Source organism: Etheostoma spectabile, unplaced genomic scaffold (assembly GCF_008692095.1).
Source record: "Etheostoma spectabile isolate EspeVRDwgs_2016 unplaced genomic scaffold, UIUC_Espe_1.0 scaffold00005710, whole genome shotgun sequence".
NCBI lineage: Eukaryota > Metazoa > Chordata > Actinopteri > Perciformes > Percidae > Etheostoma > Etheostoma spectabile.
In genome coordinates, this window is record NW_022603289.1 from 3,887 (window position 1) to 19,481 (window position 15,595).

General features: G+C 37.9%; 1 protein-coding gene and 2 long non-coding RNA genes across 3 annotated transcripts; all 3 read left to right on the forward strand.

The window, feature by feature from the left end:
• Positions 1-1,630: 1,630 nt before the first annotated feature.
• Positions 1,631-2,181, forward strand: LOC116677751 (uncharacterized). The gene is made up of 3 exons (XR_004329049.1): positions 1,631-1,674; positions 1,917-1,970; positions 2,122-2,181. It is a non-coding gene; the product is annotated as an uncharacterized LOC116677751 (long non-coding RNA).
• A 215-nt stretch (positions 2,182-2,396) lies between these two features.
• On the forward strand, positions 2,397-3,400 carry LOC116677750 (uncharacterized). The gene is made up of 3 exons (XR_004329048.1): positions 2,397-2,408; positions 2,518-2,562; positions 3,295-3,400. It is a non-coding gene; the product is annotated as an uncharacterized LOC116677750 (long non-coding RNA).
• Positions 3,401-8,870: 5,470 nt separating this feature from the next.
• Positions 8,871-13,682, forward strand: LOC116677753 (collagen alpha-3(V) chain-like). The gene is made up of 16 exons (XM_032508020.1): positions 8,871-8,951; positions 9,035-9,088; positions 9,230-9,283; positions 9,432-9,482; positions 9,582-9,635; positions 9,908-9,961; positions 10,047-10,100; positions 10,174-10,227; positions 10,316-10,333; positions 10,571-10,633; positions 10,792-10,977; positions 11,115-11,244; positions 11,340-11,446; positions 12,497-12,577; positions 12,668-12,877; positions 13,009-13,682. The coding sequence occupies exons 2-16, from the start codon at positions 9,086-9,088 to the stop codon at positions 13,159-13,161; spliced, it is 1,272 nt and encodes a 423-aa protein (XP_032363911.1). The 5' UTR covers positions 8,871-8,951; positions 9,035-9,085; the 3' UTR covers positions 13,162-13,682.
• The last annotated feature ends 1,913 nt before the right edge of the window (positions 13,683-15,595 follow it).

Genomic DNA, 15,595 nt, shown 5'->3' on the forward strand with positions numbered 1-15,595 from the left:
TTCCTATAGAGCTACACTTCTTATTCTGTCCTTATATAACTACAGTGTCCAGTCCAAACATACAATCACTCTTACTCTCCACTACTATTTTTTTTTACAATACTGTAATGGCTTTAATTAACAGTTCAACATAGATTTAAAGCTGTTAAATATACATTTACAAATCTATGTAGATACATATCAATTCATGATGACCTAACAAACTAATTTCAAATGTTAATTTCTTTTAGAACTCTAATATTTTAGTCTATCCAAAAAGAATATACTCTTGCAATTTAGGATTGCATCTCTCAAAATCCTGCGTAAAATAAATGTTAATGAACCTATGCATTTTATATGTTTAAACCTTGTGTGCAGGAACGACTGGATTCCTCGGAGTGACTGGACCTAAAGGCCTAAGGTAATCAGAATTATGTAAACGTTGTCAAATGTGGTCAATTAAAATGATTGAGCATTTTAAGTCTCATTTCAAATTTAAATACTTGGAGGTTGATAGAATTTAAGTCATTTTGAGTATTTGTCAATGACTGTCATGTAACCTTTTACTCTAATAGCCTATAGATTTGGAATATAGAATTTTGTAATTTATAAGTCATTTAGTTCTTCCACAAAACTAGCTAAAAGTCTGACATTATCTCTGTCCCCATCTTAGGGATTTCAAGGTCCTTCAGGTAATAGGGGTCAGGATGGACCTCATGGAGCCCTGGTAAGACCAACAATATGTTAAGGTTCATATTTCTGACTTTGATCAATCACATATCACTTTAAAGAGTTCATAACCTTCATGTTTACATAAAGGCCTTTCTACTGTTTCTACTGAGTTTTCCATATCCATAAAGAGAGTGGGAATGTTTTTCGCATAGGATTGGTATTCATGGAGATATACAGGACAAACTGAATAAAATCGGTCAGCCAACTGCAATATATATCCTATTAGTATTTGTTTGAGCTAAAAGTATATAATCTCAGACATTACTCTTCAGTGGGACTATTAAAGGGGTAGCTAGGATAATTCAATTCAATTCAATTTTATTCATAGTATCAATTCATAGCAAGAGTTATCTCGAGACACTTTACAGATAGAGTAGGTCTAGACCACTCTATAATTTACAAGGACCCAACAGTTCTAGTGGTTTCCTCCAGAGCAAGCAACAGTGCGACAGTGGCGAGGAAAAACTTCCTTTTAGGCAGAAACCTCGGACAGACCCGGCTCTTGGTAGGCGGTGTCTGACGGCCGTTGGGGTTAAAATGAAGAGTGGCAATGACAGTCACAAAAATATAGTTTATAGTAGTTTCTTTGTAGTAGTCATGGCATAGCAGGGCACTGTGCAACATTTCAAGGCACAGCAGGACGTAGCAGGGCATCGCAGAGCGTAGCAGGATGTAACATGGCATCGCAGAACGTGTAGCGGGACCAAGGCGATAGGGACAGATACTGTATGTGATAAACTAATATCACCCTTCTATCAGGGACGCATTGGTGCAAATGGAAATAATGGCGACTCTGGCTTTCCAGGACCAAAAGTACGTTACCTCCCTATAAAAACACTGAAAAAGTAGATTTGATTGTGTTATAGTGTCACATATGGATTACTGATATTCTACTAAATATCTTCAACAGGGATTGCCTGGAAGACAGGAGCTCCTGGCCTCCAAGGACCTGTAGGGACGAGCGTGAGTATTAATCAGTTTCGTGAAATGTGATTTTTTTTTTCCTTATTCTTTTCATTTCCTACCTTATTTAATGAAACAAAGAAGATCACATTTCTGTTAGGAGTAAATGGGTTGAAAAGGTATTTATACATTTTTATTGTAGTTACACAGCCGTACCACATTACTGTGGGTTACTCAACATTCCAAATTAAGGTGCTGAACTATGTTGATTCATATAGCTGTACATTGGTGTCAATCAACAGGGAGAAGCTGGCAGCAGAGGATCGAAGGGGACACCAGGAAAGCAAGGACAGAGAGTGAGTTACAGCATCACCATCTGGCGTTTTAGGATGTTACAATACAAACTCTTGGAATAACTGGGCTCCAACTATATTGTAGTGCCACAAAAGAATATTTTAAATGTAGCCATAATGATGTTGTGCTTTAAGGACTGTTGGTTTTCTTTAGGGGGTTAAAGGTAAAGAAGGACCAGGAGGGCTTCAAGGAAGTGAAGGCTTAAAGGTATCCGTCAATTCAAAGCTTTATGTTTGTCAATACTTGCATTTTATTTGGAATATATACGCCTGTCAGTATTATATATATATTATTATATATCTTATCATTCTGTTGTGTTGGACAATGTGTTCACTTAGTTTCTCACTCACAGTATTTAACATTTTAATGTGGTGTTCACCTCATCATATGTGTTGTGAAGGGTAAGGTGAGGAGGGACCAAGGGGAAACAAGGTCGCCCAGTAAGTGAATCATGTTCTGTTTCACTGCTGCAGTTAATTGACTATCAGTGCTAATTTATATAATTATATCAATGTTATGAAATAAAACTATTACTTTTTCTGTTCTCAGGGTGAGATGGGCATGCCTGGACCACAAGGATACAGAGGATCGTCTGTAAGATTTCATTTTATTCATTCCTTCCATCACATCCATCCATCCAAACATTTATCACTGTGGTTGACATTTTGTGCGTAAAATGTGTAAGAGTCTCCCACTCACTCGTCTTATTGATACTGCTATTTGAAGTCTTTTTTTGGAAAATATAGATGTGCTTCTCTTTTGTCTCAGTTTTGTATTTTGTTTATTTCAGCACAAAATGCAAACACATTCAAGAGATATTACATAAATGTAGTACTTGTTTAAAATTCCCCTTAGAGAGAAGTCAAGTAGCTGCTCAAACAGCCTTTTCAATGTGCACTCTGTCATGGTGCTGACTTTGCATCTTCAGCTTCCAGTTAGTATAACATATGCTTGCACCAACATACAATTAGTAACATTTACTGTGTGTATTTAATTGATCATTGATTAATCACTTTGTCCTTATTCTTATAGCCTTTTTGTAACTATAGTTGCACTTCTTTCCATTTCTATGCAGATGAAGCTCAGCTCATGTCTACCCTACTTAGTATTTAGATTTTGCAACAACAAGCAACAATAAGCTCAGTTGACAAGACTGTTTTTCTTTCTCCTTCCAGAAAGCTTGGATTTGGTTGGCAACCATAGCTAATGAGAGTTTGCACGGCCAATTTGAAATATTGTAAATGATACACAAATAACTTGATTTGACCTGAAATTTGACTTCAAACACTAAACGTTTTACTTGTTAATACGTTTTTTTTCTTCCAGGGTATCCAGGGTAACATTGGACCATGGGGTGAGGTTGGGCCCCATGGCCTTCCAGGTGACCAGGGGCCACAAGGTCCTGTTGGCCCGCTTGGAGTTACTGGTTACCCAGTAAGTTTATTTTTATGCTTTTGATGTCAATTTAACTCATATGAGCTCACTGGAGAGAAATGAAAACTAGCTCAGTGTAATGTTCAAGATCCCCGTCTTCTAAACCGAGTCAAGATGTACAGCAGGCTAAACTGTTCAAAAAAAATGAAAGACAAAAACCACCAAACAGATAACGGACCAAAACGGATAACGGGCCAAAATGCATGCATGCGTGTGCCTTCTCACTGGTACCTTTCCCGCTTTCACATAGTGGCATGAAAATGGTCAAACATTGTTTACACAAATCATTTAGAGTTTTCTTATCTATTGGCTGACAGCAGGCCTCTTTTTGACAACTGCTGACAGAAGCTTGATCTGATGAGTGAAAAGGAAGTGTCTTTATTTTCTGTTTGGCATAGAGCAAGAGTTAGTCATCAGAGCAGGTCAGGTCTGTTGTCAGAGTGTTGATCCAGGGTGTCATAGATTACTCCCTCAATGTCATCCGGATTGCATTTGGATGTTCTAGGAAACGTAGTTTTGCTACATCGCAAGTTTTTAGATTCATTTTCTAATTCTGTGCCGTTCATTCCTTTTTAAAAGAGGGAGCTTGTCAGGAACCTGGAATCATCCAGACATCATTAGGAATTTGGGATATTAATGACTCTGGTTGTATGGGCAATTGAATGGTCCACTTCATCATTATATTTTAATACCTGTCTTTGAGGATACATTATATATTGCAAATTCGTTCATATCCCTGCTGTCTGTACTAATTCATGCGAAATCATATTGTGGAAGGGATCATAATGAGAAATTTTGCTAAAAAAACACCTTAAAGCTGTGATATTTTGAAAATATACAGCATATTCACATAGACGTTTGTATAGTTCCCTATGCATCAAGGGACAGGACAGTTAATTATACAGTATTTTGCATGTATTTGATAAAGGTCACTAAATGAAATAAACACACAGCTTTTAGTTTAATTATTGGTAATATACACAAATGTATTTAAGAACTTTTTAGAACTTACTGTTCCAAGCACCAAGCTCACCAAGATGAGTTGTTGTGCACAAGCATCTTGTCTGCCTTTAGGGCACTTTAGGAGCAGGTTGTAGGGTAGGAATATCTAATATATAAGTCTTTTTTTTTGTGATTGTTGCTTTGATCTCCCTTTACCCTAATTGTAGGGTAAAGATGGCCTCAGGGAACATCTGGATCCGCTGGTGTCCAAGGAGAAAAGGTAACACTTTTCTTTCGCTGAGCTTCTCTAAACACGCTTCAGAAATTGCTGCATACACAGTAGCAGAGTGATGGAGTGGTCCGTGCATACATGTCAGAAACAATCAATGATGCTTCAATGATTCATCACTCAGTTGTTTCCTTCATCTTTTAAGGGATCTAGAGGGCTTTGGGGCAGAAAGGAGTTGCTGGTCTCGATGGTGAGGAGGTAGATTGATTAGACTGTTTGTCACATCATTTTTCATTTATCTGAATGCAAAGGCACTAAAATGTCTGATTTTCTAAAAAAAAAAAAAAAAAAAAAAAACACACACAAAATTGGAGGCCCATGCAGTCTGTAGCCTCATGTTAACCTTGAACCTGTTTATGAGTAACCCTGTGCATTTGTGTTTAGGGTCCAGTTGGACTGAAGGGACCTGAGGGGCCAGCTGGACAAACAGGCATATCTGTGAGTAATTGTCATCTTGTAAATGTGTCATTTTATTTTTGAACTGTGGATAAAAGTGTTGTTTTTCTACTACACAATCTTCATGGTCATTACAACCTTTAAATAATTTGAAAATGCAGCAAACACAAACCCTGCATGCCGATGGAACATAAATGCATCAATCAAACTGTGGACACCACTTGTTTTACTTTCATTTCAGGGTGACAAGGGAAACACTGGGCCCCCTGGAGAGAAAGGGCCAAAGGGAGCTGAAGGCAACAGAGGCAACCAAGGGCCACAGGGAGCAAAGGGGCCACCAGGGAAACAGGTGGATAGGAGTTATTTCTAGAGTATATTTTACTAAAATATTGTAACCCCTCTCACTTTTATAAAATGACACAAGACAATGCCATCTGCATCCTTGTGTGTTCATGCCCTAAAAATGCATCAGAATCATTCTCCGAATCTAAAAGTCAGGCAGCCTCACAGCCACTGATCTCAAATATTAATAGACTTCTGAGACCCAATGGAGTGTGCTGTGTATTTTTTTAAGTGTGAATTAAAACAGGACAGTGTGTCCCCTGTGCCCTGTCTTCACCATCAACCCTTTTTTTTGCAGGGATACAGGGGTTCACCAGGGGATCGAGGAAAACATGGAGTGCCAGGGCTCAAGGTCAGTCAAGGTTGGACTTGAAAATGATGCTGTGGTCAAAGTCTTCAAAGGGAATGCTGAACGTTTGGTGTAGAGTCTGAAATGGTGATGATTATGATGATGATGATGATGATGATGATGATGATGATGATGATGATGATTATGATGTTGCTTTTACAGGGTGAGCCAGGTACCAGAGGTTCATCAGGCATGCTTGGACAGTTCGGTCCAGGGGCAACACTGGGGGAGCCGGGGTCAAAGGCCAAAAGGGTTCCGGGGACACACTGTTAGTAACACAGTTGATTCTTTGATTGTCAATGATGTCCAAAATGCTGTATGATGACAACTAACACCAATCACAATGAGCTTCATGTATCATATGCTTGGTGCAAGCTTGTCTTTTTTTGTGTCAAGTGTCACTAAAACATACATTTGAATTCTATATATAGTGATTCAGAGAATGTCTTTTTAAGAGATGCTGTTCATACTATTGTTTGACTATGACACAACTGGAAATAAGACTGTAAGTTGTATGGCTTCTCATTCCAGGCCCCCCTGGCAGTATAGGACCCGCTGGACAAATTGGACCATCAACACCAGTACGTGTTATTAGACTTAATTAACATATTTATCATGAACTATTCAAGAAAACTCCACATCTAATTTTTATGCCATTACAAAATGTTTGTGTGACTTGAATGATCTGAAAGTTTCAACCTAGTTACATCCAGGTCACCCTGATCTGTAACATAACATATTACTCCTACAACATGTTGAAAATTCCAACCACTAGATGGCTAGCATGTGTTTAGTTAAATGCCAATGTTAACTACATGATAGTGGTAGAGATTGTATATACTCTGCATACATGCTTTTAATTACTTGGTTGCCGTACAAAACAAATAAGACTTAACTTAAAGCCTAATTTTGTTTTATTGTTTTTGAGTTCTTAAAATTAATTTCACTTCATTTATGTGTTTTTTCAGGGTTTTCCAGGCAAGAGAGGTGCTGAGGGAAAGCTGGAATCCCTGGACCAAAGGTGTATTGTACAATTTATTTAATCTGATGCAGTCACATTTCTTCAGTGCTGCAGCAGGTGTGATCTGTCCAGCTAGAGGGGTTTGCTTACTACTAATCTAATCTAATGCTCTCTGCTGTGTGTTTGTTTCATTCAGGGCAGTCATGGTGAGAAGGGCAAGCGCGGTCTTCAAGGCATCAAAGGAGACCTGGTGGGATGTCCTTATGTGTTCCTACGGACATCATTAATCCAGTCAGGCATATTTAATGGTGTGTACAAAGATGTTACCACAGTGACGCAATGTCTCCTTCTGTAATCCCCAGGACATTAGAGGTCAAACAGGGGCAAAAGGAGAGCCGGGACAAGAGGCACAATGGTGAGCCAGCAGATTTGAATTCACAAGGATTGAGTTTGCGAGTTTGTTTTCAGCATTTGTAATTAGATCATTCAGTGTTAGTGAATTAAAGATGTATTTCTTCATTATAATATAATGTCTTGTGTGACTGTATTTTTTTAGGGAACTGTGGGGAAGATGGGGTTCATTGGCCCTTCAGGTGCTAAAGGTCGACCTGGACCTGCTGTCCTCCCGTCTTCTCGGAACTAAAGGAAGCCAGGGCCTAAAGTAAGTGAAAGTAATTTCTTAACACAGATGAAAATCTAAAACAAATGTCATAATGGAGATAATGTCTTTATAAAGGGAAAAGGAGGCCAGCCCGGAAGGAAAGGAAACAAGGAAGTCTTGGAAAAATTGTGAGTTTAATTTGATTCTGTAATGCAAAAACAAAACAAACAGATTGTTGTGATACCCCAAGATACTTTTTTTTTTTTTCGTTCCCATAATGTTAATCATACTTTCTAAGAAATGCACTTAATGTCACTTAATGCAAACAATCCTGATTGCTGTCTTTATTTTCTGATTATATTACATTTTAATTAAAGGTAGGATTAATTAGTTAATGAAGTCTGTTTTGTAGGGAGCTGAAGGCCCACCGGTAGACCAGGACCTGTTGGACGACCTGGAAAACCTGCAAGTATCCTTTTTGGCAATAAAACATACATATGTCATTAAATCCATCACTGCTATCTGAATTACTGCTCATTTTAAGAATTAAAAAAAATTACAAGCAAACCAAAACGTTTACCTTGCAACCTATGATGTAGTTGTTGATGTAGGAATATGTTGATGATTGATTGTTTCTCGTCTTAAATGACTTATTATTGGCTGTTGACTCTGGACAGTGTTCTGTCTTTATGCTGCTGGACTTAAGTGCATCCTCAACACTATAGAACACAGTGTTTTTATTGACAGAGAAAATGGGCAGGAATCACTGTAGTTGCTCTGTAATGGTTCTCCTCATATCTGCAAAACAGGAAATATTTTGTCTGCATCTAACATTTTAAATCATCAATATCTAACATCACGTGTGGACTGCCCCGAGGATATATTCTGGGACCAATTTTACGGCAACGCAATATTTACTTTCATTGTTACGCTGATGATACTCATTTATATCTTTCATTTAAATCACATGAACAGAATAAGTTAACCATACTTTAATCCTGTTTATCCAATGTCTCGGATTGGATGTCAGCTTTCTTCCTACAGTTTGATAGCAATAAAACAGAGGTCTTGATGTTTGGTCCAGAGCATCACAAAGCACAGATTCAGTCCTCCCTGGGTTTACTAAAGGCCAACATTAAGGCATTGGCAAAGAAGTTATCCTATGGGCAGCATAAACGAAATATCACCCAAGCGTGGTGATATTAATTGTTTTTGTCAATCAAGGAATATCTCCAAGATTAGACACTTGCTCACTTTTAATGACACAAAAAAATACTACACGCTATTATATCATATTATATATATTATATACTCTCTTCTTACCTGTTTAAACTCTCACTCAGTATCATAATTGTAATTTATCCAGAACTCAGCTGTCAGATTATAAAGTAAGTGTAGAAGGTTTTGTCATATCACTCCAATTTTAGCATCACTGCACTGGTTGCCCATAAAATGTAGAATATATTTTAAAATTATATTAATTACATACAGGCCACCTGTGGTCTGGCTGCTTTTAACCCCTTATAACACTGTAAATCTTTTAATCTGAATAGCATGCTTGAAAAGTGCTATCTAATAAAATGTTAAAATATTAATATTGTGATCTTGTTCTCAGGGCGTAAGCGGTTTGGATGGGTTACTAGGGGTTGAGGGTAATGAAGGAGATCCGGTACGTAAAATTGAACATACTGCAATTTAGTCTGTTGTTTAACCTTTTTACTAAATCCAGTCCCTCCCCTGCTCATCCCAAAGGGTGATATTGGTTTCAGAGGAGCTCCTGGAACACCTGGCAGGCCTGGCAAAATGGTAAACTCCAAAACAAACATCCATAAATGTGCAACCACCATAAAACCATGGGAGTATACCCTTATTCATAATATCTGTTTTAGTTTGGCCTACAGATGCACTTTGTGACATTAGACACATTTAAAACCTGTAATGTTATAGGGAAATCCTGGATCTCCTGGGATCAGTGGGAATATTGGAGCACCAGGGTTCAAGGTACAATAGCATGTCATTTTAAATTCAAGATAATACTCATAACTACAGTATATGTACAGTGTTTTCACTATAGACATATGCACTGCATTTACTTTTCATTTATGTAATTCACATATACAGTATGCAGTATTTATCATGTTTCTCTCAGGGAAAAGCTGGACCAAAAGGAAAAGGACTAAATGGACCAATGGGGCCAAAGGTATGCAAGTTTGTTCAGCAGCATACTAATAAGATCACCAACAGACTTAACATAATGCCTTTCGGTAAACATCTGTGATCATTGCTGGTCTTGATACAGGGTATTCCAGGACTGAGAGGAGAGAAGGGCGAGTCTGCAATTACTGGTCCAAAGGTAAAAGTCAGATACACATTGCAACACATATCCTTACCTAGATGAGCCAGGGCTTCTGTTTCTCATAATGTTTTAATCCATGCTTTCTCCTATCATGTCTCTGTACCGTATACATTCTGCCTATCCTCTGCTGGTGTGGACACTATCAGTTGAATAGACTATATGAGATTTATTCCAAATATTATTTATGGTTCAGTTGCATAGCTTTATGAATTTACAGCATTGACAAACATGCAGAAGTCAGTGAAAAAGTGTTTATCATTCACCTGCAGGGTCTCCTAGGTGACATGGGAACACCTGGACCAATCGGGCCACCTGGACTAAAGGTTGGTTAAAATGTATTTGAAAACATTTAATTGCAAAAAAGGCATCATTTTTTTTGGTCGTCCACATTTCTAACTTTTATCTTAGGGGAATCCTGGTTTGCAGGGCCTGAAAGGCCAAAGAGGTCATAAGGGAAAGAAGGTGAGTTGTGTTTTACTTTTGGTTTTGTTTGTAACTGGAAGCAAGTTATTAATCAACTGACTGACTTTAACAGGGGGGTACTGGTCCTCCTGGTCCAAGTGGGCGAAAAGGCTTTCTTGGACTCACTGTACGTTGCTTTAATATTCAGCTACAGTATACAAAGAAGGTTTACTGAAACATTTTACTAAGTTGTTTCTGTACTGCTTTTGTTACAGGGCCACCTTGGAAAGAAGGTGAGAGACTGTTTTTTTTTTGTTTTGAAAAAAAATCAGCATCTTGAAATTACAGTTTTCAATTTATGTTTGTTAAGAAAGCATTTTGGTGGACAGCTGATGTATCCAACTTGAAAGGATTTCAGCCTTGCATTACTTTTAGTTGGCTCCATCTTTACCTCGATTGCAAATAGGGAGATTAGTCTTTATGCATTAATTGCATAAAGACAGAGCCTGATTGTGTTTGAACCTGTACAGGGAATGAAAGGTGTCCAAGGCAGTGGAGGACCAAAGGGAGTGAAGGGCAAGCGTGGACCTCCAGTAAGAATTTTGTTAACAAAATACACATGAAAAACAAAAACAAAGGCTTTCCCTGATTAACAATGTTAACTGTAACATTATGTAATGTTTTAAGATGCATTTGAAGCTTGATACAGTACTGCTTAATTGCCAAGAGGATTGTCCCATGCACTTCACAGGGAAAACCAGGTTCACCAGGCAAGCACAGGCTTACACAAAGGCAGGAATCAAGGCCTGAGCCAAAACCAGGTCCAGGAAATGAGCTATGGCCAAAAACAAGACCCAGTACAAGATCAAAACTGAAAAATGTGCCAAGATCAAGACAAACACCCAGCCTCCTGAAGCTAAGGGAAGGGCAACAAAAAGTTGGTACACACTTTCTTCTCTAACACACTTAATTTACTCAATGTCCTTGGTTAGTGGTAAATAGTGTTCAAGGATTGATAGTTGGCTGACTGATTGACTGTCTGGTTAAATATCTTAATGATGCATTCTTATTTAGTGGCCAAGGTCAGTGTCCAGGAGATGGTCTGACGTAGATGAGGAATCCTTCAGCTGGCCGCGGGGAACTGAAGACGATCCTGCCACCACCTGCTACGAGCTGGGACTCATACACCCACATCTGAATGATGGTGAGAGTCTGAATAGGCCCATATGTAAATTTGTTTCTGACAATACACCATATATTAATATGAGTGATCAGGCACTCATGTCAGTTATTTTTCAGGTTACTTTTACATGGACCCCAATCAAGGCTGTCCCTATGATGCTGTGAAGGTATTCTGTAACTTCACAGCAGGAGGAACAACCTGCATTGACCCTTTACAGTCTCAGGTACACTCGTTTTCACCCAAAAGTAGCAGGCTAAGTGGTCTGGCTATCACCAAACCAAGCCGAGCTCAATAGATTTTAGATTTAGCATTGGTCTGGTGAGTCCACTCTGTGTTTTCTCGGTGGTGATAGGTGACCGATATGTTGAATGTAAACAAGAAGCTGCTTGGTTGCTTCTCTGTTGTCATTGTGTTAAACCCATATGTTAAAACCCGCCAATAGCAGTAAATAAGCCAGTTTGTGATTGGTTCCCACAAAATTGTGAACTGAAGCAGGAGAATTAAATGTGCAGATTTCCAGACCAAGCACAAGGCAAAATCAAATCGCCGGCAGAGTGGGCGTGGTTTACCCAATCTACAGGCTAAGTGCAGTGTGAGAAATGTGCTCACTTTCATGTTTTCAACTGCAACAACAACATGATATGATCCCATGTTTTTACATTACAATATAATCACGTAACTTCTTTTTTTTAATTTATGCAACATTGATGGTCTAAGGTAGGCAGATACAGTCACTTTGCTACATGTATGTTTAACATTAAAACATGATGTATACATATATGAATATGTCAATAATTATTATTTTAATAGCTTAGTATTGTATGAACCATCAAATGGTATGTGTAAAGGATTTAGGCCGCCCTACAAGTTATTGTAGCCCCAGTTTAATATGCAACTCAAGTTTAAAACGAAATGTGGTGGGCGTCCATGTTCCGTCTCTCTTTCAGCTGAGGGGTCCTTGGCCTAAAGAAAACGTTGAAGACCCCCTGCCCTAGAACAATGATGTTTGGATAAGATTGCTTCAATTTCCCAAAGCAATAATTTAAAATGTCCTAATATGACCAATGTTTGCAATGCTGATAGCTTGTTTAGTAGATTTTAAGTGAAGGAATCAACATTCATAAAGCACACGGCAGTGTGGGCCCATTAATAAAAAAAATAGATCCTAGGAAAGAAGGGTGTTACTATCCACACTTTTTGGATTAATGTAAATACACAAATAAGATGGTACCAAGAATGACTCTAAACGTGTTGATAATGTGCTATCCTTCAGATTAAATTACGTTGGGAACCAATAAAGAAGAAATCAAAAATGCCTGTCCAGTGGTTTAGTCAGCAGCACGGTGAAAACAAGGTAACACATTTGTGGATTGATTGAGGAACATTTAGTACATCGATAAGCCATTTCATCAGACTTATGATGAATGATTTCTGTCTCTGACAGTTTGAGTATGCTGGTGTGGACATTGTCCAGCTGAGGTTTCTGCGGTTACACAGCCACACATCTTTCCAAAATATGACTGTCAGGTGTACAACAAACCATTCAAGCACTGCTGGAACAACCCATTCAGCCAATAGGATTATTCACTTCCTGGGAGACTCTGGCAAAGAAATTCTTTCACACCTAACCACAGTTTACAGGAAAGGCTGTGAGGTAAGAACACAATTTTTGCAGTTTTCCATGACTGTAAAATGTATTATAGATATGGGAACAGAGAAATACTTTCCCACTGTGCTATGGGCTACACATTCTCTTTGTGTCTCTTCTATCTGATCATTTTGCAGGCGGAGGTGGTTGTAATGGTTCGGGGGAGCACAGAGCCGCATCGAGGTGATATGGAGTTACTTCCTGTCAGAGATCTGGGTGTAGAGATGAGGTCGCTATCTCCCCTTGTCCCGGAAATCACTGTTGTTTTGGGACCCCTCTGCTTTTTGTGATGTGTGTGTGTGTGTGTGTGTGTGTGTGTTTGCGTGTGTGAAATAATGAACTGTAAATATCTCATTTATTTAATAAGCAGGGATATATGGTGTCTAGATATTTTACATGAACAATTTTGTTCAGATTAATTTGCTCAGTGCTTTACTGTTTTGTGTATATTTATTGAATTGTCACAAGCTGAATGAATTGTTAGATTTTATCATATGAAGCATTGTATACATTGTTATCTAATGTTTATGCAGTACCTAATTGTATTTGTTTTAAGGAAATTGACTTGGAAGGCAGTGTTATCACAACTCAGTGTATTTGGTGTCTCATAATCCTCACAGGGGGAGGATGTACAGCACTATAAAAATAAAAGTATGACTTTAAACATGTGGAATAAAATCTAGCCGTGCACATCTGTTGTAGTTTTACTGAACCTGCCTGCACCATACAGTAGATGCTCAACTAAAAATAGGTATTATTTAGAATTTAGGTCATAGCATAGATTTTTGCTCTTACCTCTGTGATCATTAAGCTGTTTTTTATTTATGTGTAGGTTGAGATCTTACACCAATGAAGTTCACCACTGATGACTCTGAACATGCTGCCTCTCAAATATGCCATGTCATGATAGAAAACGCAATTACCCAAAATGTATACATTTATAAGAATTATTTTGCTTCATTCATGTGCGTAGAGGATGAGTTTTGTTACATACACAATTGGAAATGAAACGCATCTGTTCATCTAAGACAGCTACTGGTACTGTCCCATTTATTTGAGCCCTACTGTGACTTTCTACTCTTTTTTTTTTTGTAGAATTGTTGTGACAAAAACAGCCTGCAGCCACGCAGCTGATATCAGAATCGTCTAAGTTTGATGTGCAGGTTGAGGTGTGTATCCCTCCTCCCTCATACATTCACTCAGTATCTTTTTTGCCCTTTAATCATGCACAACACAGTCTGGAAACATATTTGCGTTTATATGTGCCTTCAGCCGGAAAGGTTGCCACTATATTTGGTGCTTCAGTTCATCATTTGCATAAATGCATCCCAGGGTCTTTGCCGTTAATTGTATTTGCCACGCTCAAGTCATAATTTGAAGTGTGTGTGTCAAGTCATTTTTGTTTTTTCCCATCTTGTATATACTTAAATATTTGTTCTTACATTCTTAAATTTTATTCTTATATTCTGTTATTATAATTATTATTATTTCATGTATATTGTATGTATGTATATTTTGTGTGCTGCTGTAACACTGTAATTTCCCATTTTTTGGGATCAATAAATATCTATCTATCGATCTATCTATCTATCTATAAGACCAATAGAATTTAGGATTTAGTGACCAACATGCCTTATAGAGGAAACACTGGGCCAAAAAGAATGTACATACAATCAATATGCTTGTATTAGAATAACTTCACTCTTGTATTGATTATGTTATTGTATAAAGCATCTGTGGTGTAAAGACTGGATATGAGATAATTATGTACACATGAATTAAATGTGTAATGTGATAAACAGTATATACACCAAAGCCAAAATCTATTTTTGAGATTACTGATGTTTTCCTGTGTTGCTCATCTTAATCACATGTGGCCTTCAGTTTGTGCAACTTTAAAGTTTACAACAGTTTTGCTAAGCTGAAAATGTTTTCTACAAAGAAAATATCAAAGAATAAAACTTAACACAAAGTTAAATTTTACTCTTTAACATTAGTTAAACACATGTTTTGCGAATTTGGGGAAGTACTGCATTGAACACGCCTCTGAAAGAAAGGTAAAACAAGGCACGGCAAAGCAAACAATTGCCCCAAAACCACAGACCCAAATGGATGGTAATTGGAATATGTTATAGTAAGTATAATATACACTGATATGATGAACAGGGTCCCTGAATTAAAATGTAGTTGGGAGGCCTTCATTCAGCTAAAGGTGTGTCTGCATGAGGCCTATTCCTGAAATTATTTCCTAAATACAATTAATTGTTCCTGTTGACCAATAAGCATACGTCCCTGTCAAATAAACAGATAAAATAAATTACTTTGGTGTTTCATCAATGACCACCAGTCATAGTCCAGCAAACAGTGGGAATTCTGTAGCTACACATTGCACAGTAAGTGAGAGTATATGAACCTTCTTCTGTGCATGTGGAGACATTTATGTTTTTATATATTCTTTAATTGTTACAATCTGTTGGGTCGTGACATATAGGCCTAGTCCTGTCTAAAAAACGTTTTCTGTTCAGTCAGTGTCTGTGGTTTGGGTCATAGTTCGTATTATACTTCATTCGTCAAGCCGATTATAGTAAAATGTTCTTTTTTATTATATAATATGGTTAAATGGTAAGTGTTTTCACAAGCATATTGATGAGTTGTTGTCTAATGACAGCGGTGGTCAACATTGTGGGCGCTGGTGACGTCAAAAGGAGGAGAGACTTTCGACCA